The sequence below is a fragment of the Lonchura striata genome, chromosome 7, assembly GCF_050655825.1.
Source record: "Lonchura striata isolate lonStrDom1 chromosome 7, ASM5065582v1, whole genome shotgun sequence".
NCBI lineage: Eukaryota > Metazoa > Chordata > Aves > Passeriformes > Estrildidae > Lonchura > Lonchura striata.
In genome coordinates this window covers 24,684,172-24,705,793 of record NC_140709.1, presented here as the reverse complement: position 1 = coordinate 24,705,793, position 21,622 = coordinate 24,684,172, and the positions used below count along the sequence as shown (strand labels likewise).

Genomic DNA, 21,622 nt, shown 5'->3' with positions numbered 1-21,622 from the left:
GGCCTTCGCCTTATCAAATAAATTTAATTTACCTCATTGCAAGCAACAAGTAGCACACAAAAACCACCCAAAAGTTAGCTTTGAAATTAACAGCTTTAATTTTTCTCTAATATTAGTTGCTTTTAAGCAATGTGCCTGAACTCTAAACCACAAGAAACCTCTTCCTACAAATGCTTTTAAGTAAATAAGTGGCAAGAAAATCCAGTAATTTTTAGGAAAAAAAGACAAGAAACTGTAACAGCCCTCCTTTAAAAAAAACTCTCCTTTTTTTTGATGACACATTACAAGGTTTGCTGCCATATTTCATCGACAAATCTGCTGCCTTACCATATGCTGCTGAATGGTACACTCACAAATCAAGTGTCTACTGTCTAATAATGAAAACTCACAAGCCTGATGACAATGACAAGAGAACAAGCTGCTTTGTACCTTCATAAGTACAATAATAGAACACATTGAGCGCCTCCACTGCAGCTGGTCCCCTCTGCTTGTAGCCAAAAATCAAATCTATCCATTCATGAAGATGAGCAGAAACATACTCAGATTCCTAGAAAGAAAAATTGCTCTTGTAAGAATGAGAGAAACACTGCTCCCATCTTGAAGTTTTTACTATTCTGTGTGGAAAAGATTCAATTTCTAAATTAATAGCATCCATAAATTAGGTACTTAGCAATACATAGGGCAGAAGCATAAGAAACTTGTGGGTTATGGACTACTGGCAGGTAAGAGGGAAAATCAATACAGTGACACGAGATATGCACTATTGAAATGCACCTGTGCAAGGGAAGGTAATCTGCCAGCTCCCTAACACCAGACAGAGTCATCTTTAAATAGCAAAGGAACCCTACTCACCTACCTCTGCATTTTATCTCCTAGGACAGCAAATGCCCAAATCATTAGTGCCCAAAATGCCCAAGAGATTAAATGCTCTTTTCAGCATTTTCTCAATATGCACAGGAAGTTCTAATGTCAAATGCAACCACAACTCTAGTTTGAATGCCATCCCACTTGTTTTACATTTAAGCCACAGTAGCAATGTGCAGGTGTACTTCTTTTACGTCACACATACAAACAACATCTTACCAGAGCCTTCCTGTGTTTATAAATAAAGTCTTCTGGGGAGTGGGCCCACTTAGGCAGAACAACATCATTTACCACCTCTTTGGACATTTGAAGCTGGCCTAAGTTAAAACCTGGTGAATAATTCAGAAAAGTTTTAGAGTTGCTACAAAATATTTCAAGTGCCTTGACTTCTCAATAAAGATTAAAAATCATTATTTTCTCAGTGCAAGAGAAGGATATTGAGAAGTTGTTAATATAAATCCCTAATAATTCTACCAGTGATGTAGGAGGCTAAGTTCAGTTCTGCATGTTTACAATTTTAAATGATAGTGGATAACAATGATCCAAAACATCAAAATTATTTTGAAGCTTTAGTCCTAACCATAGAAGTAGTATTAATCTTTTACACATCCATCTGTAAACATATCTGCATTTGCTCATTGTAAACATAATTGCATATTGCAATTTTCCAGGATTAAGAGTCCAAAACACTTCAATAAGGTTATTCATAAGAAGGGAGTTACTTAGAAGTTTAAATCGTTATAAAGTCAAGGTTTTTTAAAAGTCTGAAATCTCACCAGCTACCATTGAAACAACTCTAAATACTTAAATTACTTTAAAGTGGGACTTGGGAGTTCTCAATTTTTCTAATTTAGAGCTCTAGTAGATTGTAGCAGCACAAACATATAAAGCCATTTCCAAGTTGTGCAAAGATAGAGAAACAAATCACTAAACAATAAATGTGAATTTAAAAAGGAGTCTCATCAGAATGCAGGATACTGTCTTTTCATTCAGCATTATAATAATTATAATTAATCTCTTAACTTTTGTTAAGTATTTAATCTGTATTAACTATTACTAACTTTTTCAAACATCCCAGTGAGCACCTCTGATCTCTCCACTGGGTAAACAACACTATTTTTAGCTATTCTTAAGCCCATAGCCTGAATTTTAAACTATGTTTAGGCTGCTGTTTAACACAGCCGGTATCTTCACTAAACAGTTTAAAGCCAGTATCACGATTAATGTCTACAGTCAATCACACCACAAAGTTTAAACAGTAAGTGTTCCTCAGCATTCACAAATGGTGGTAACAATTCTTTTCTGAAGAATACAGAAACAGTCTTCTGTGAGAATATTCCTAGGAGTCAGTTTACCATTTTGATTCTCCAGGAATTCTGGAAAGTAGAAGAACTCTGGGATAAGTTCCTTGACATCATTGGGGTTGTCCATGAGTGCCTGCCAGGTAGCAGGAATAGAGTGGAACTGTCTGTCAGCACAGTCAAATCTGAGGATCAGAAAACTCAGGTTAGACTTGGGTGATTCCATTAGTAAAATGACACGTAAGAAGCAGGAAGGGGATGCTTATTTGCTCAGCATACCTGCCACTCTGCAGCTGGATGTGAAGTGTTGTGAAAGGCTCTACCCGAATGAGGTAATGCATGACCCCAGCAGCATTTGAGTAATGTGTCCCATAGTGAAATTTGTCAATCATCCCAAGAGGATCCTCAAAATTCTCATATCTGAAAAAAGAAGTCTTTATAAATGCAACTGGGCATTATGGTTGATTTACATGTGGATTATGCTTATTCCAGGCAAAGATGCAAAAGAAATGACCACAACAATCTATGAGATAAAAATACACTGAGTTCCATCAAACACGAAGATTCCAAATCTTACTTAGAAAGTCCCTAAGAAAAAGACTGCTGAAAGATAAAAATGTACACCAGATGAAGCCTTTGCATGCCTGTTATACTCTTCCCTAGGCATTTGCTATCAGCTGTCAGAAACCTGACAAAGGGCAGACAGGACTGATGACTTTATACAACAAACCAATACACCCCATGCCACTAAAATGAATATTTACTAGTGAATAGACTTGTGATGGTTTCCTGCAGGATTCAGGAAACGTGTTTGACTGTGTAGAATGCAGAAGAGAGATTTTTTTACACTTGTGCCCATTTCCTTTTCTACTGGCAAACTCACTCTACCATGCCACCATCTGGCTGATACATTCCTCAGCCTCACAAGGCTGGTAAGAGAAATTTTAATTAAACATACTTCTACAGAACCCACTTCTTTACAGTCAGGATAGAGCCTAGTCATTCAAAGGAAATTCTCCCTGTTCCAAGTTTTCAGAAGATTTTGGAAGACACCGCTGCAGTCTGGTATGATAGCACACTCACTGCCCAGACTAGCAACATCACTACACTGCTGTGGGTTTAAGTGCCTGTCATTGGTACCTACAAAGGACTTGCTGAAAGTCACTTGAGACATATTTTATTTTGAAGATCATAATCTATGCTTGAAAAAAAGAGGAAGCACAGATTTAGGATCAATGCTACCTCTTAGCACAAGCAGCTCAATTCAGCAGTATGATTTCACATTCCTTATCTTGAAGCAGACATGGGACATGTTTTTTTCAGGCTGCTGAGCCATTAAATTGTTTTTGCAGTTTTTCAGTTTTTCATCTCCACAGCTGAGAAACAACTGAATATTTATAACAGTAAGTTTTGTCCTTTCACTGCCATATAACTGAGTGCTATATAATATAGTCTGAATGTAGCAGGAACAACAAACCAACCACATCTGCGAGTGCATCGGTTATGTCATAAAACCAGCTTCAAAAATGTCACTGCCACAACTTAATTTTTTAAATGTGTTATTAGCCGGAGGCTCAGAAAAGACAAAGAAATATAACCAAGTGTTCAAATACATACTTCTCTTTCACAGTCTTAGCATTCTTCTCATTTACCACACCTATAGGTTTGGACAGGTCCCTAAATACTGCAGGATTATTCAGGTCCAGTTCTTCTGAGGTGTAATCTCGTAAAATCCAGGGAAACTAAACCAAAAAAGTAAGCCAAACATCAGAGAGAGATTAAAGATACATACCTTTGGCAAAAATTTGAAAATTAACTTTTTAGTTACCACAGGATATTGAGCAAGGTCATTGTAAGTTCGTCCTGCCATAGTGTTCAGCTGAATAAGGTAGTCAAAGTTGGTTATTTCCCTATTCACCCATTTCTGAAAGACAAAGAAAGATAAAATCTAATTCAATATATCAAAGATATAATTATTACAAGTTACACATTTTGTCAGTATCTATCTGCCAGAGGACAGCACTGGCAAGTGAAAAGCACAAGACCACAAAAATTGTAGTCAAGTCCAGATTCAATTTCTCATAATGAAGTTTATTATCCCTTTGATTCAGTGATTGTGCTATCCATATTTCACTGAATCAGGTCCTGTTTGGTGACAGTACTGTTTCAAATACAGGGTAAAAATAAAAACAGGAAATAAGAGAAACAGAAAGAAGGCAAGTATGCAGGTACTGATAAAAAGGAGAACAGAACTTTGAAATCTATTAGAGTGCTAAGATCAAGACTTATTTATAAATTATTCTCCCATTGGTTAACAGTACAGGTGAAGAATCTGTAAACCAAATAGACTGTGCACCTTTGTTTGCTCCATTATTATATTCTAAACCAAGGAACAGACACAGCTGTGTTCAGAAGGGCTCAATATTTGTCTGGAGAGTGATGGAGATGTGTCATGACAGATGGTATTTTCTCTGTGTAAATATACAACTCAATAGTTTTCATTGTCAGGAAAACAAAGAACAAAGTATTTCCAATATTTTAAACTTATTTGTAAAGCTTCCTCCCTCAGAGAAAACAATTTTGGCATAAGGAGATGGAAGACAAAAATACATTTACTATATTTAAAAATTTATATGTGTTTATGGTAATATGGACATTTTGACATTTTCCTTTTTTACCAATATTACTAATTCCCACTTAATATTCATGTGAGTTTTGTTGAAAGCTCCATCATGAAAAGATAGCAGGGAAAATTATTTGCAAATCCAGTAAAACAAGTTTAAGAGCAGCACTCAAGATCATAGAATAAAACCAGAAGCCAATGTGCCATGTTTTATATTCTTGTTAAAATGCCTATCAATCTCATCACCATAGCCTGGCTAAACCCATTTTCCTGACTGTAAACACAAACCAAACTACCCTAAAAACATGCACAGGAAAGTTCAGGGGCCAGGCTGAGGGTACAGAAGTTGACAGCTGCCACCGAAACACTGGGGGAGTCCTTCAAAAGGAGAGGAATTCTTTAGACCACTGAGCTGAGGTCTCATACCTGCATCAAGCCTGACGCTTTGAAAAGCTCCTGTGGCGATCTGGTCCCAGAAATGTTTGGAGAACGCAGTGACAATATCCGACTGTAGACTTTGTTTCGTACCTGTCAGAAAACAGTACTGATAAAACAATATTCTGGAGCCTGAAGGGAACAATTAAGCAACTTATCTGCTGATTAAAATATGAAATTTTTACAGTTACACTCTGAAGTGTAACTATAAACACAGTTACACTTTCAAGTACTTCGATCTCTTGCTGTTTAAAACATTTGGACATGGATGGATGTGACATCCGTCACATCAAAACCAAACCACACAACACTTTCTAAGAGCTGACCTACTAATAAATTGACCAGCTAGTATGTAACTCACCCTAAATTCTGAAATTTATCATAGTCCCTCATAAAAAGGATCACTGATATTACCTGGGGGGGCAGAAATTCAGTACCCCTTAATCATCGAATATCAATGATTTCTAATGTTACTGCAAAAAAGAAATAATTTGTTCAATCTTCAAAAATATGAGCTTCAAAACACTTATATTACTACTGAGGTGACCTTAGTAAAATAATAATTCTGTATAACAGAGAGAGACAAAGGAAAAAGGAAGATCTTGTTTGATCTATCTTTTCACATTTATTCAGTTTCTAGGTGCCAGATTGCAGTGTAGATTTCCATGATGACTCTGTAAAGCAAACCTTTTGCTATTAGTGCTACAGTATTAAGAAAGGCACCAGACTCAAATATAATCACTGATCTTAAACTTAACCTTATGCTTATTACATAAATCCATGACATTTAAGAAACCCATACCTCCTTATTGAAGTTGAGGAAATAGTTGGTTTGATCCGTAAGGAAGATCTCCAAAGCTGATCTCCTCAGGTTGTACCGACGCAAATGGATCTCTCGAATTTGAGAAAGGTGCCATTTGAAATCAAAACCTACCCCTAGGAGGAACACTCTGTTTACTGAGTTGGAATATATATTTTCAAAAAACCTTTTTCTACAGATACAGTGCACTACCAGCTCCAAACATCTCAAAAGTTATTCCTAGAAAGTCTTACAGCTGATGTGATTAACCACTTTGATAGGAAAATATTAACTTCAGATATTGTGGTGCTGAAAGAAATGAAGCAAGAAACATCTGATGGCATGTAGAATTTGTTTTTGCTTTCTGATTAAAGATGTATCATAAATGTATTCTGTTGATAAGAAGTATGAACCAACTCCTTTTGCTTTCTTAAACAGGCTCAAACGAACTTTTACGTTTAGATTTCCCAAAGGCTGAACATTTTGGTATACTGATTTGGAAAATTTTACTATTATTTGTCCAACATTTAATTTCAGTATTTTCACAACCAGCTGTGCAAGTTCTATTAAATTTCCCTAAATTAATACAGATGATTAATGCTTACATACTACTACTTTTTAATCAATGCATAAGTACAACATTATTTGTTGTAGAAAGAGAACACTGAGGTGCCATTTACAAAGCAAATTAGAGGTAGTAACTTTTTTTTAAGCAGCAGGTTTTTTAGTAAGTTATTTTTGAGAAATACTAAGAATAGTTAATCAATTTACCAACTCAGAAAGTACAGTTCCAGATTCTTGATTCTGAAGGGATCAGTCAGCCACTAACCATCAAGTGCAATATCAATTTTGTCTCTTTACAATTACTTTGACACTCATTTTCAAGACATAAAATCAGCCTACTAAAAGCAGAATGCTGAACTATACTGAAAATAAGGAGATATTGATCACACTTACCTTCCTCCTTCTCAATGCTAACATCAAAGAAGTAGATGTGCTGGGTAGTGACCTCCAGCCTGCCTGGTATCACATCAATTACTGTAATGAGTTCACAGTCTTCAGACAATATTAGCTTTTCTTTCTGACTTTCCTCATCCTTCTCATCCCTGCAAAAACACCACTAAGTATTACAGGGCTGGGTGGATTTTACTGTTGCTTAGGTCCTTGGTCAGAGTACAATTCAGAAAATAATCAAATTTGAATGGCATTAAAACTGCAACATAAACAATTATATAAAGCTGCTTTAATCAGCAGCTTGGGTGGTTCAGACTAGACTACAAATATAATTTTATAGCATCACTCTTCTGTCTTGATATTTTCATCTCAGGCACAGTGGACTTGACTTCATCTGAAGTATGAAAATATCAGGCTGCATTACCCTTTCTTATTTAATTGTTAGGTGCTTAAGTTCTCTGGAGGGTAGAACTGAGTTCCAGCTCATGTGACTGAAGTTATCTTCAGAGTTATTTTGCTATAATCTACAGCAAGCATTTAATAACCTTTAAAGGACAAAATGTATCAATACCACTCAGAGTGCCAATTCTACTGCACTTAACAACCCAAACACACATAGATGCATGCACAACATATGTCCAATTACTGAAGCAAAGCATTTGCTATCCTCCCTCAACTCTCATTTCCCTGCTCTCTTTCTTTCCCCCCTGCCTTTTTTTTTGGTTGCAGTCACACAAGTGACACAAAGGAAGCACAGCAGGCTTTCCCTCTGGAATGCTCTTAAATACAAGGCACTCTCTAGCACTTAAATGCCAGCTACACAAATTCTCGTGCTATGCAGCTGAGAGTGGAGTGAATGACCATGGCAACTATGGAGAAGAGGCAGCTCCAGTCTGGTCCATGTCCTTACACAGCAGATTGCCTCCCGAGAATCCTAGTCAATATACATAGCAGAAAAGCCTTAACAATTCTGTAGCTTCAGCCCACCTGTAAACACTGAATCACTAATGGATTCTCATAAACATCTGCTCTGACTTCTTTTCCCTGGGGCTTTTCTTGTCTCAATGGTGACAATGATAATCCAACAGTGACTTTGCTGATCAAAACTGCCCTGGATTGAGCTGTTAAGGCCAGACAAAGAAAGAGGGAAACTCTGGATGCCATTCAACTCCCAAAGTTGTTTCTCACTCCTTATCCCTAGCACAGAAACAAGTGACAATTCCTTATCCTGTTCTACTTACAAACTGGAACTGGCTGCAGTGTCTTCTTCTGGTAGCTCCAGAACATCATCTTCCAAGTCACTCACTTTCACCTGCTTCACCACCTCCAGAAGCAGAGACTCACTGGAGGGCTGTGTCTGGTGCACACCTAGCATAAATGGACATAACGGCTCATAACTTTTCCTGCTACAATACTTTTGGAAATCTAACCTACTAAGCCTGTATTCTACAGCTGAATTTTGGTTTTAACCAAGTAAGAAGCAACTAGGTTTCTTCAGTATTTTTGTGGTTAAGCAGTACACTACAAACAGTCCTTGAGCTACACTGAAAACTATGAGAGTAGAAAGGGAACACAATATGTAAGAAAAATTTAACTTGAATTCTGATGTGGACACTGACAAGAAAATATTTTTCAATATTTTTCTCGACTTTGCTAAAGCATGCAGATTTAATAAAAATGCACGGCATTTGCTTTTTGGTTATGTGGGTTTACAAGAGAGTTTTGGGTTTATTTTTTTGCTTGAGCCCTGATATCCAATACACCAAACTTAACAATTCCACCCCTAATTCATCTGTTTGGCACACTTGTAAAACAAAGCATTTTGTTTCTTCAAGAAAGAAGCAAAGAGATCAGAGTAAGCAGTGTTTGTTCAAAGCCTTTTAGAATTTGTGACTAAAACGTGTAGAAACAATCTCATAAAACAAAGTTGTATAACTTCTTATTTTAAAACATAGGAGTTAATTTTTATTTATTGTGCAACAAAACCCCACATTTCAATGAACCAGAACAAAAAGAATTCTACTCAGTATTCTGTTTCAGGTCAAAGAAACGTAATACAGATTTTACTACAGATGAAATAAAGAAAAAAACCATCCAGATTTAAGTATCTAGCATATACTGCTAATTAAACACAAAGAGGAAAGTGGGTATCTTTCTTTGGTAAGAACTCAAGTGAGATAGCAAATACAACTTTACCTAAATTATCTCTCAGGTCACTAGCATCCTGATGAGAGTTGAAGTTGTAATTCTGCACTAGTTTTAGTCTCATACGTGAAAAATTTTCCACATTTGAAAGTTTCCAGTGCACAGGACGCTGTTTCCTAGGAAAAGAAGAATATTCATAAAAATAATCTGAATAAAGACCTACAGGAATGAACTGATTACAAAACAGTTCATATTTATAAAAATACTGGTCATCCACTTGTACATTGTAAAAAATTAAAATATTAAAATACAGTTTATTCATTTTGTTTCACAGTGCAGGTCTGATCATCACTATCTTGTAAATAGTATTTATTTTCACAGAATTAGCAAGGTTGGAAGAGCTGTTCAAGATCATAAAGTTCAACTGACAACCCACCACCACCACGATCACCCCAAAATTTCTAATAAGAACATTCCCTGACACAGCTTGAGGCTATTTTCTCTTGTCCTGTCACTCAAGACTGTAGATATCAAGAATGGTTATTGCAGTCAATCTGACCTGGTTTTAACCACACGAAACTGTGAGCCAGTAACTTTTAAGCATCATGTCCAGTTTAGGAACTCCAGCCTCACCTTTCAGCCCAAGGCCCACGCTCAGAGAACAAGTAAAGCTGGGCTGCTCTCCACTGCCTCAGGGTGGCTGTGTGTTGACTGCTAAGCTGTTTGAGCATGCTGTTGTACCTCAGATTTTCCTGCCGAGCCTTTCTGCTGAATGGCTCCACAAAGTGCTCCTGAAAGACCATTGCAAATAGATGTGGCACTGAATTAACTCTGACCTTGGAAAACAGCTTTCCAAGAATTCAGGGCAACAAGAAGAATTGGAAAAGGTTTAGCAAAAAAACATTCTGAAATTTTAAGGTAATTAGGAAATTTTAAAAAGCTTAGACCTAGAAGTAATAGTGCAAGACTAATTTAAAGATGTGAAGAAAGCGTTATCAATGCTGAATCCACACTAAAGCAAATTTGCATTCTCAGAAAAGCAGTCAGTTTTACATATCTTACTGTAATGGGTAGGATTTTTCTTAGATTCTGGTATTCTTGATGTGACACTCATTGTATTTTTCCTTTAGCTATTTCAATAAAATAGACCTATAAGTTTTGTTATTAAGAAAGCAGAGACATGTAACTTCACTATGGTATTGCCTGTAATTACCAGTTAGTTCTAATGCTGAAACTCAATCTGGACCTTAGAGAGGTCAATTTAGAAACAATTTTTCCAGACATTAAATAAGAACTGGTCACTGTTGGAAATATTTTAATTGTATTGAAATATGGTTAAACAAAAAACCCAAAGAAACAGCTCATAATGGAAAACAGGTTTTAATAATTCAAAACATGAATCAAATAGGATGCAGCTTATGGCTGAGCATATTTCTACCTTGCTGTATGAAAAGGAAGGCCTACTGTAGTGAAATAACTTAGATAGCACATAATAATAGAGCAGAATTAGAAAGCATATCCTAGAAATGCATATAGCCCCACTACCCATAAAATCTTAACACAATTAACTTGTTTACAGTTACTTGAACTGGATCATCCTGAAATTCATTTTCTCCATCTTTTAGAAGGCAACTCGAGAGAGAGTTCTTTTAAGAGAGCCCTGCAGTCACTGAAAACCTTACCTGAAATTTAAGCTTACTTTCTCCTCTTTCCCGGTCTCGCTTGTGCATGTTCACCATAAATGCTTCATAACAATCTTTCCAATAAAGTGCCATCTGCTCATTATCATGTCTGAATGAATTCTCTTCATATTGCTTCATATTTGGAATAATCTGGTTCACCAAAACGAAATAAAAAGTACCATATGATTTCTAAATGGGTTCCTCTGCTTTCATGGCTGAAAAGAGGGAGGAAATGATAGAAAAAGAATTTACTACTTACATATTTGTCAATATAAACTTGCCACTCCTCAGATCTGCAGTATTCTTGAAAGTCCTCAAAGAAAGATGGGCTGCCATTCGTAGGAGGCAATGAAGGAAGGTGCAGATTCATAAAGAGAAGTTCATAAATCTTGGATACCAATGTCCGAACAAGGGGAATCAAAAATGAGTAAGTTTCTGTCTTCTCTTCAATTGACCTACTCAAAATGCCTTCCAACTTCCCCAGGAGGTAGCATGCTTCAGGCTGGCTCTCAATTACTTTTGTCTGAAGTAGGGTGTTTAGTTTGGCTGCTGCCATAGCACAGACCTACAAAAACAAACAGCAAAAAAAACCACGATCCTCCTTGAACACCCATCTTTTTCCTACCACTCCTGCCTGCATATTCCCATCCTCAAACAGAAGCCCTCTACCTCTTTGCTGTGCTCTGGAGATGCACATTGACAGGACTGTAGAGTAAACCTGCAAAAGCTAAGAACCAATAAAACATCTTCCCAAAAGAAGGATGAGGGACTGCCATAGGTCTGCTCACTGATATGAGCAGCTCTCCAAAAACCACAACAGTTAAATGAAATGTGCCCTTAAAACTCAAGTACCACTTGTAAGAATTTGCAACAAACCTGTAAGTTGTCTTGTGCAATAAATCCAAGGAGCAGCTGGACTTGCACCTGTGAAAGCCTAATTGCCTCTAGGCCAGCAGAGTACCAGACTGACAGACTATCCATGAGAGTCACTAGTTCTTCCAAGAGCTATTACAGAAATAGAAAATTAGCATAACATTAAAATAAAATATACTGAAGTAAAAGTAAAAATAACTACTCTAGCTGGAGACACAATAATTTCGAAGAGCTGAAGAAGAGGTTGTGTTTACATTTATAATTTAACCAAACCCAGAAATTCATCCAGGAACACTGCAGTAATTTAAAGAAATTTGTAACATCAAAAATCTACCTAGCCCAGTACATTAAGCCAAGTACCTCCCCTAAATAAAGTACATATATATATATATATATATATATATATATATATATCTGAGCGTGTGTGTACAGGGAGAGAGAGAGTATATATGCTTATTGATTTTCCTATAAATTGACTCCAGTAAATGCCATATCCTTAGAAAATTTAAAGGACTCCACTTCCACTCTAGGAGGCACTTCTTCCTGTCAGTATTTAAATAGTAAAAGTGATACAAGTCTTGTGAAAGGTGGGTATTCCCAAGGCAAATGGCACATTTTGCTATCCAGATGTGCTTGTTTCACACTAATACACTTCTATATACTCTCTAACAAATTACTCAAATGTAAAATCATTCTGACTGAAACACCCCATTTAGGATATTACAGTGCTTTGAATTCTCCCTGGGCACAGTACAAGATAATTTATGAAAACACTGTTATTTTCAATTCAGAGTTGGCAAGAAGCACAATTGTCACCACTCCAAAGTTCTCATTTCTAATTAGGTCTCCCAACAGAAGGCAAAGCTTTTAATAAGAAACTTTTTTAAAACAAGCAATTAAAAGCTTTAAGCTATGTTTACTTAAGCAGGCATTTTGGAGAACAGCATAGGAATTACTATGTTAATGACTCTTGATATTATACTTTTTTCTTAAAGAAAGTAGCCTTAAAAAATATTTTTAAGGATTTTTAGAGAAATAATGACAGTTTACATATAATCTCTCTCTGCTTTTGCTTAGAAAAATTGAAAAGCAAAGACAACTCCGACTGTGAAGAAAGTATAACCAGAGCCAGAGATTACGTAAATGCTGAGATAAATTACATGTGTTGAAACTCCAGTATGGGCCAAAACCCAGAAGTGCCATTTCCCAACTTGCAACCAAGAGCAGAGTTTTGGCTGGTCTTTCATTCAGGATGCTCAGAGAGTCATAAATGCTGACAAACAGTAAAAAATCTGCTTAGGCTACAACTGCTGCTGTTTCATTAGCTTTTACATTTTCTAAATATTTCTCCAGTCTGAAGAAACCTGAATTCTCAGTCAAGAGTACCACTTACATGTCTACCTAATTTGCAAAACTAACTACATTCCCTATGGTATTCACATTTTTATTCATGAAGGGACACTCTAATCCATTCTGCTATAAATCCTTACTCTGTAATATCTGTGATTTAATATGACTAGAAGCATGGCAGACTCCAAGCCAACAAATTTCTTGTTACCATTTCAGCCTATATACAGTACTTCCATTATGCAGTTACTGTACCTTTTCTGTCCATAGATTTGAATTAATTAGTCCTTCTGCCTGCAGGAAACCTTGTACAATTAGCAAGAGCTTGAAGGCATTTTCAGCATGTGTAGGGAGAGCTTTTGAATCTCTGTTATCAGTGACTGACCATTCTAACATCTTCTCCAGCAAGCTGCATGTAAAACAAAATCCCAAAGTAAGTATTACATGTTCAGCATGTGTAAGTGGCTTTTAAAAAATCCAATTAAGCATTTAATTGAATCTCTTAGTCTGCAGTTACATAACTGCCATCTTCTTGATAAGCCAATGAGATAAAAGTGACTGAGAGACTCATGAAAACAGCGATAGTTTTAAAACCTTCTGGCTTCAAGACATTCCTGAACAGGTACAGGAATATATTTCTGACAGTATGTGAAGACACAGCAGAGAAAAGCACATCTTGCTGGGAAACACCCAGCTTCCCAGCTTCATTCATGTCCCTCACTTCTGTTTCTCCTCAAAAGGGATGAACTGTACACTCACTTGAGTTTTATTTCATCAGAAGGCCGCAGCAACTCGTTAGACATCCCCAGTTTGGTGAGAGCAGAGAACACCTGTCCTCTCTCAATCCAAGCATCATCATCAGATTTTTCAATACCTTTCCACATTATACACAGTAGGATGTCTGTAAGTAACTGTATGAGTTCATTATCACTCCCCTACAAAAGAAGTTAAATATTTAAGGCCCTTTAGTATAGAAAACTTCCAAAATATTTCTTATTCATCACAGACCCTATGCTTTCATGCTTCAACATTTGAAACTCTGCAGTCTAAAGTCCAATTTTTTCAATTGAAAAGCTCACAAAAACACAAATATAAGAGACTGTGGCTTGCTTGTATGATGTAAAACAAGCTGCCTTTAGCCACCCTTGATTTTTTCACAGCAGGTCTGCTCCATGCTTCCTCTGGATGATAAAGGATGTTTAAATATAGAGGGGGAAGAGTTTGCAGGGGGCTTTCTATGGTTTCTTGTGGTTGGGAGGAGAGGTTAGCCTTATTTTTTGTTTGTTTGTTTTTTTAAAGTTACCCCAAGTGGACAATGAAAAAAGAAGACACATTACAAAAGGAAGTACCCCTATTCACTATAAAAGAGCCATATTGGTCACTTTTCTGTTGAATGGTAGGAGGGCCAAAAAAAAAAATCATTAATTAGGGAGATTGAAAGAACAAAATGGAATTTCCAACAGCTGGAGAAACCAGTCCCATAGTTACTTACTCCTTGGTTTTCAAAGAGAGAAAGCTCAGCAGCGAGGCCCTCGTCATTCGTAACACCCAGCTCTTTGTCAGGCTGTCCAGAGAAGGGCTTTGTGCTCTCCGTGGGCGAGGGAGTGCTGGGCTGGCTGTCTGTCATCTGATTCCCAACATCAGCCAGTTCATAAGAGTCCACACTGGACAAATCTAAACTCAAATGTGAAGGATTACTGTGCCATAGTTCTACTCGGCCCTCCGATCTGAAAGACATCTCTGCTGTGGATGCATCTTCCAGTGGCATAACAGAGAAATGGGCAGGGACATCCAGGGATTTGTTGTCTTCTAAACTCCACTGATCAAACAGACCATTAACTGATGCAAAGCTGCCAGCTTTCTCTCTCTCTGTCTTATCAGCTTGATGTTTCTGAACCTCTTCAGTAGGCTTTTTATCCTCTTCCCTGGAGGAATCAGTCCTGTTCTCCTTAAAGCCAATCTGTACCTCTGAGTTTTCTTTAAGGAATAGTCTAACCAAAGTGTCCTGCCAGCCCAGCTGCTGAGAAATCTGTTGTGCTGCATCCAATTGGGAATGCAAAAGGTGCAAAATCTAAGGATAGAAGATATCCCATATCTACACATTAATTTTAGCATCCATCTGGCTTTTCAATTAAACATTTTACAATCTTACAACTTCTTTACTTTTCTTACAACCTTATATAAAGAACCATAATCAGCTAATAATAAGCAAATCAGCTACAAAGTATTTTTTCCACATAAAAAACATATATTTGAAAAAAAAAATTCTCAGGAGTAGGGGAGAAAAGAAGCTATCAAACCATATTAGTAAGTTGCCATATTTCAGTAGCTCTTCTGCAACAATCCAGTTATCTCAATAAATACTCCCATTTACCCATAGTCTAAAAGAAAATACTCAAATAGAAAATATGCTTGATTAGGAACTATTAAATAGAAAAAAATAAAATTACAGTATTAATAGCTTACTGATAGTGTAAATTATAGTTTCACTTCTTCATTTTGAGAAAGCTTAACGGACTATATAGTGTCTTACAGCTACCATTCCGTACTAATACCAGTGATACAAGCTTTGATAAAACTCAGTAATTCAAGGAGCCTACTATCTCAAACCTGTAGAAAATGCAAGCTATTTGAGAATCATGATAGACGCTTCTTCACTTTTTGTTTTGGCTCTTGAAAGTACTTGAGTACACAAAATTCAACAGTAAGTGACAGATAGGTCTCATTTTTTAAATAAATCATTGCTAAACATTAACACCAAATACTGCCAATGTGCTTCAAAGAAATAATGTAGTTATCCCACTGTACAGTTTTATAGGCTTGAAGGACAGTATTGCACTAAAGAAGACAACTAACCTTTCTACAGATAATCACTCTCATGTTTATATCTGATCTATGAGCCAGATACACTACAGCTAGAAGATCTTTATAATTCACAGCAGGATCTGTAGGGAAGAAAAAAAAAAACACCATAAACAATATCACACAAGAGAACATAACAGATAAGTATTTCGATATTGCCTTGGAAGTTACAACTGCATCCAGGGATAGTAAAAGGAACAAACTTCAGGGAACTAAGAAAATGTTAGCTGAGACAAATGGGAACTGCGACTAGAACAACTCTACAAGTAACACCTCTGGCTTTCCTCAACAAGAACCAGGTACGCTGGCCTCTGAGCAGCAGAAGTAGACTAATGTCAGATATAGCACTTGCCAATTACCTGCATACAGAACTTGGTTAAGCAGGTTTTTAATAAGAGAAACAGTAACTGAGGATTCATTCAGAAGGAGTCCCAGCCCGGAGTACCCCACTTCTCTGAGTCGCATACGGTGCTTGCTCCGCTCATAAACTTTGGTACATTTCAGCATCTCTTCCACAATCTGTAAGGAAAAGTAGACACAAATGCAAATTAAGCACAGAAAAGCATCCATATCTCTCAAGCTTGTATATGATATATCATGGTGGTCCACAGTTTTTAAAGTTTATTTGATAAACTAACTCAAAAAACATACTTTTTTTAAAGATCCCAATACTGTAAGAGAACACTAATTCCTTTGTGACAATGCCATCCAGCTAACACAAGAGAAAAGAAAAAAACAAACTTGGATTATTAGTATCTTTGTAATGAAGTACATTTCTGCCAGACCAATAGAAAATATAGATTTATGTTCAATTGATTAATTTTGGAACATATCATTCAATTCATTACCTTGAACACAAGTTCTCTAAGCCTGTCAGAGTATCTTTGATGCAGTAACAGAGCATAAAGAATATCAGCATTCCCTGGTTCAAAGAGCAATAAAAAAAGCTGGTCTGGCGTTGGACTGGAATGAAGCAGGCTGAAGAGAATGTCCAAAATTCCACAGAGCTACAAAATTAAGACAACCAAATTAATACCCAGTTGATTCAGATTTCATGCTTTGTTTTAGGGAAATTTTCTTGGTTTTTAAGTTTTAACTTTGCTGGTTAATAGACATTTGTTGCTCAATATTACTATATTTAAACAACTTTTAATACATTTTTACTCTCTATAGAACACCTATCAAATTAAGTAGGGACACAAAGCAAGTTCAAGTGCTGTTGATGCTACAAAATCGAAACTACATGATCACAACTCCTGGTCAGTTGAAGGTCAATTAATTTGGTTTTTTAAACTAAGAAAACTTTTCTACTGGCACATCCTTATCTTACCTATATCTCAACAGAACCACACAACAGTTAACTTTTTGCTTGTGGCCATTTTCTTCTTTGTACACCCTTCTTTTAAGTACAGAAGGCAAGACTTCTAAATGCCAAGATGCAAAACCAAACCATGTCCAGTTTAAACTATGAATTTATGCCATGTTGCATACCTGCTCCTCGTCACTGGTGGCAGCTATGTATCCTACAATGCTCTGAATTTCTTCATGTGTTCCACCTTTGCTCAAGAAATATTTAATCAGTCCATACAGGGATGTCCGTATTGTCCTCAGGTCATCAGGAGCCAAATCACTGTCTTTACAACCAGTCCTGTTTGCCAACAGACCAGAAAGGCAACCTAAGGAAGTTCTTCATGGCTCATTAATAGCAATTTGATGGTGCCAGTCTGGTAATTTTTCATCTACCCAGGCATTATGCACAAGTTTTCAATTTTTACTGAACACAAGCAACTGATAGAAATAATTAGATCAGACTTTGCAGGCCTATAAAAGCCATGAAGTGTAGACTTGTACTGATCTGGATACAGGTCAGGGTTGCAGGTTCCCACCTCCCACAGGAAAGAGCAAAGTCTCTAGCCAATCATCCTCAAACACATATTAATAAGCAGATATAAATCATCAGCACTGCAAGGTTAAAATTTCAAATTTCTAAAAAAAGTTCTACTTCAAATTCTACAAGCATTTAAAAGAATTTAAAATGCTAAACTTTTTATAATGTTAATGTTCTATGACTTAATTTGCATTGTTGAACACAAGTCCTACTATTTTGTAGTTTTAATTATTTCTTCAAGTGCTCCTAGTGTCACTAACAAACTTTACATAATCTTAGCATAATAATTCAAGGCAAGGCAAAGTAGTAAGTCAAATGGGAAAAAATAATTTTGTAAACTAAATCAACCACCAAAATCCAACCTGTTTTATTTATTTTCTCATTAGAATGATGGCAAAGAACTCCAAGAGCCACATACAGTAAATGAGGATTCAGAAGTAGTAAAATTCATACCCATAATAAATCCTGAGTGTGTCCAGAAGAAATTGCACACCATACTTCTTTCTGAAGAGCCTTCTACTGTCCTTGATGATTGTAGAAAGATATTGTATATGACCTACAAGAAAGTTTTCTTTTAGAACCAAGATAAAGATTTGTGTCATGTGAAGAGTCCTGCATGTTCACACAGTTGCCTGAGGCCAACAGCTCACCGATTCTGAAGGGAAAGTCACCACTGTTCCAGATGCTGAAGTCAAAAAGCAAGTGGTGATACATCTGTTGCAACAGCTGCATGTTCTTTTCTACTGAGACTTGTTCTATCAACAACTGTACAGCCATCAGGACATTCACATCCATTAAGATGCTTGGCACCTGGCAAAATAACAACAAAATACTGAATGCCCTAATAAAATTTGATTTTAAAAGAAACTTAAACTTCCATTTTTTAATCTTCTACAATGGAACAATGTCCGCTCCATTACAGCAATACATTACTCTATTAAAGCAATATAATGAACACAAAACTAGTCTTATTTGAATAATAAACAATGCAATATCTATATCAAAAAAAAAGCAGAACATGAAAAAAAATTTCACTTTGCAGATAAATACCAACTTCTCACACCTTTTTGCTTTCAGAAACACAAGAAAGAAAATTCTTACCAAGGAGGCCTTTCAAGACCGTGGCATTCTGGCTATGCTTCAAAATAATCAGGACTTCATCCACAAAATTCATTACTGAATGATGTTTCTCAAGTTTGCTCACCTTCTGTAACAAGGCTCCTAGGGTGGCAACTCCATGGGAGTGAATGAGATTTTCTTGATTAACATGATGCCCCTGAATAAAGTGTTTTATCATCAAGATGAAAGTTGCAACTATGTTCTTCTCCAGACGTGCTTCTGCAGAATAGAACAACAATAGCAAAAGTCTTAAGGTTTATCATTGGAACACTGCATAAAAATAGAAGGGAAAAAGTAAAATCAAGTGTTTATATTCCTCACTACTTCTTGAACTTCTCAACTCCTGTTCCTTAGCTGTAGCCTGTCTTTAGATTTTTCTCCTGTGCAGAATCACAGCCATTCCATGCCTCTCCAGAACAAAGTGATCCCAGTCCTGACTTCAGTTGCTTCATCCATAGCTGTAGGTTACAAACTTCTTTGTTAAAATCTCTTACAAATGCTGCAGTTATTTTCCCTCTGTAGTTGCAAACTGACACTTCTGAGCCATGGTATGCAAAAAAATTAGAGACACAGAGAAGATCTTTTTTTGACTCTTCTCCAGCATTTCATCTTTGAAAAAAAGTGGTGCTCTGCCTTGCAAGGTCTGATTTCTCAGTGTTTTTTGTTAAGGTCCGTTAATTCTCAATATTAGCAAAGATTTTAAAAATCTATCATTAAAAAATCAATCCTTTCAGTATCTTTTTATTTTAATCTAAAATGTGACTGTGGGGAAGAGGTAGGAGCCTGAATATTTTATTAAGAAAATACAAGTTTGGCTAAAGGCTAAACAGTGCGGTTCTGATGATGCTGTCCCCGCACTCGATCTGCAGGAAAGCTTCTCCTGTTGATATTAGTAAGTTTTACATCAAACATAATTTCCCAAAACAACCAGAATAGGAATTAAAACAATATCATACCTCGGTATCCATAACAGTAAATCATGAAATGAAAAATAATGCTATTAAATATATCTATACTTGAAATATGTTATATTATTTTTTATATAGTGCTGAACTCCTGGTATTCAGTATCTATGTCAGGTATCTAGGAACAGAAAGAGCCTTTCAGCTTTCCACAGATGTTCTGGAACATTCAGCACATAATAAACAGACTTCTGTAATTCAAAAAAGGATTTATAAAATCAAGCTTAAAAATTAGTTCACTTCAGTTTCACTTTCCTACCTGATGCTTTTGGGGATGAAAACACCACCCAGTCACCCTCTACAGGAGTTGCAAGTTCTGGAGGCAGCGTTTCTCCTTCAGACTTCTCAGGCATCTGTGCACCAAGAAAGCTGATCTGCTCCAGCAAAGGAAACAACACATTCATTCCACCAATACAGTTGATCATATCCTGAATCAAGAGAAAAGGCAGGAAAAACACCATAAATAAAATCCCTTCAACTATAGCAAAAATTTATTCCACATACAGGAGTACTCACAAACCAATAAGAATGTCTCACAGGCCACCTACACACGGGCCATCCTGTCAGCTCTTGTTCTGAAAGTACATTTTGTAAATTTTCTTCCTCCTCCCACCATATAAACACTGAAAACTGAAGGGCACAAAAGCTTAGGAAGAATCTTCTGCTAAATATATTTGAAAAGCAGGAAAAACATTTCTCTGATTTCTAAGTTACTTGCAGCAGGCAGTAAGAGAAGACTAAGATTATACACATCTCTGCTTTAATTATCTTCTTCCAACATTTCAACTTCAGGCAGTTAAATAATAGAATTTTATTTTTTTTTAAATAACTCTACATATACATCAATTCTAAGTCTCTTCTTAAAATTCAAGTCTCCTTAATCCCCTTTTTTCCCCACCTTCTCACACGCAGAGACAGCACAAGAGAGTCCCTGGAGGTGTTTAAGGACAGACTGGATGTGGCACTTAGTGCCACAGTCTAGTTAGCAAGATGGTGTTTGGTCACAGGTTGGACTTGATGACCTCAGAGGACATTTCCAATTTAATTGATTTTGGATTCTGTTATTCAAATAATGCTTGTGATAAGTCATAATATATATTACAACAAGATTTCTAGAAGTGATTCACAATCACTTCAAAATCAGGGTCTTAGCAAGCTAGTCAGAGACACCCACTCATTTCCCCAGCTTGCTTCAGAGATAAACAGTGTGAGGTCCATTACTTGGCAAAGAGGACAAACTGAAGTATTTTAGAACTATTCACATCCTAGCAAAATTAACTAACAAGTGTCTGAATTTTCTTGACATCAGTCTCAGCAAGTGATTGTAGAGATATGCACAGTGGATATGTACAGTGTAGCTCCAACATTATTTCTTTATTAATCAGTTTGCCAGTACTGTCAATTGTTCACTGCTCTCAGAAAAAAAGGCTGATCTTATTTATAGAGGATGCATTTTCCTCAAGATGAAAAAACGTGGTGTTCTACTGACAAGTCACAAATGTTAACTAAACCCTAATAATCTGCATCTAACTCAGAGTTTATGACAGCAAGAAAATCATGACAGAATTCCCTATAGATGACAAAATGCTATCAATACACAATATGCAGTCAACATTATGAAGAATAGTCAGCAACCACAAAATATCTTCATGCATTGTGACAATAAAAGCAATGACCCTCCTAAGCTCTCAATAAATGTAATGTAAATGTAACACTACTCCAGCTACAGTGTTACCCCATGAATTCTCAGTATAAAAACCTGGTGCAT

General features: G+C 36.5%; 1 protein-coding gene across 9 annotated transcripts in view; it reads right to left on the bottom strand.

Moving 5' to 3' along the window:
* Nucleotides 1–21,622, bottom strand: part of NBEAL1 (neurobeachin like 1) — a 91,356-nt gene that overhangs the window by 17,551 nt on the left and 52,183 nt on the right. For all 9 annotated transcript variants that reach the window (XM_085585181.1, XM_085585180.1, XM_085585184.1 and 6 more), the window contains 26 exons: nt 20,114–20,282; nt 18,978–19,111; nt 18,424–18,583; nt 18,227–18,329; nt 17,377–17,533; nt 16,734–16,892; nt 16,245–16,404; nt 15,880–15,968; nt 14,516–15,094; nt 13,783–13,958; nt 13,279–13,432; nt 11,680–11,808; nt 11,063–11,368; nt 10,804–10,953; nt 9,755–9,912; nt 9,173–9,297; nt 8,218–8,344; nt 6,980–7,128; nt 6,026–6,159; nt 5,215–5,316; nt 3,994–4,089; nt 3,783–3,907; nt 2,445–2,585; nt 2,220–2,350; nt 1,084–1,193; nt 430–547 (listed from right to left, as the gene is read on the bottom strand). In XM_085585181.1, coding sequence (XP_085441307.1) covers nt 430–547; nt 1,084–1,193; nt 2,220–2,350; nt 2,445–2,585; nt 3,783–3,907; nt 3,994–4,089; nt 5,215–5,316; nt 6,026–6,159; nt 6,980–7,128; nt 8,218–8,344; nt 9,173–9,297; nt 9,755–9,912; nt 10,804–10,953; nt 11,063–11,368; nt 11,680–11,808; nt 13,279–13,432; nt 13,783–13,958; nt 14,516–15,094; nt 15,880–15,968; nt 16,245–16,404; nt 16,734–16,892; nt 17,377–17,533; nt 18,227–18,329; nt 18,424–18,583; nt 18,978–19,111; nt 20,114–20,282 — 4,141 coding nt within the window. The remainder of the gene's footprint in view (nt 1–429; nt 548–1,083; nt 1,194–2,219; nt 2,351–2,444; nt 2,586–3,782; nt 3,908–3,993; nt 4,090–5,214; nt 5,317–6,025; nt 6,160–6,979; nt 7,129–8,217; nt 8,345–9,172; nt 9,298–9,754; nt 9,913–10,803; nt 10,954–11,062; nt 11,369–11,679; nt 11,809–13,278; nt 13,433–13,782; nt 13,959–14,515; nt 15,095–15,879; nt 15,969–16,244; nt 16,405–16,733; nt 16,893–17,376; nt 17,534–18,226; nt 18,330–18,423; nt 18,584–18,977; nt 19,112–20,113; nt 20,283–21,622) is intronic.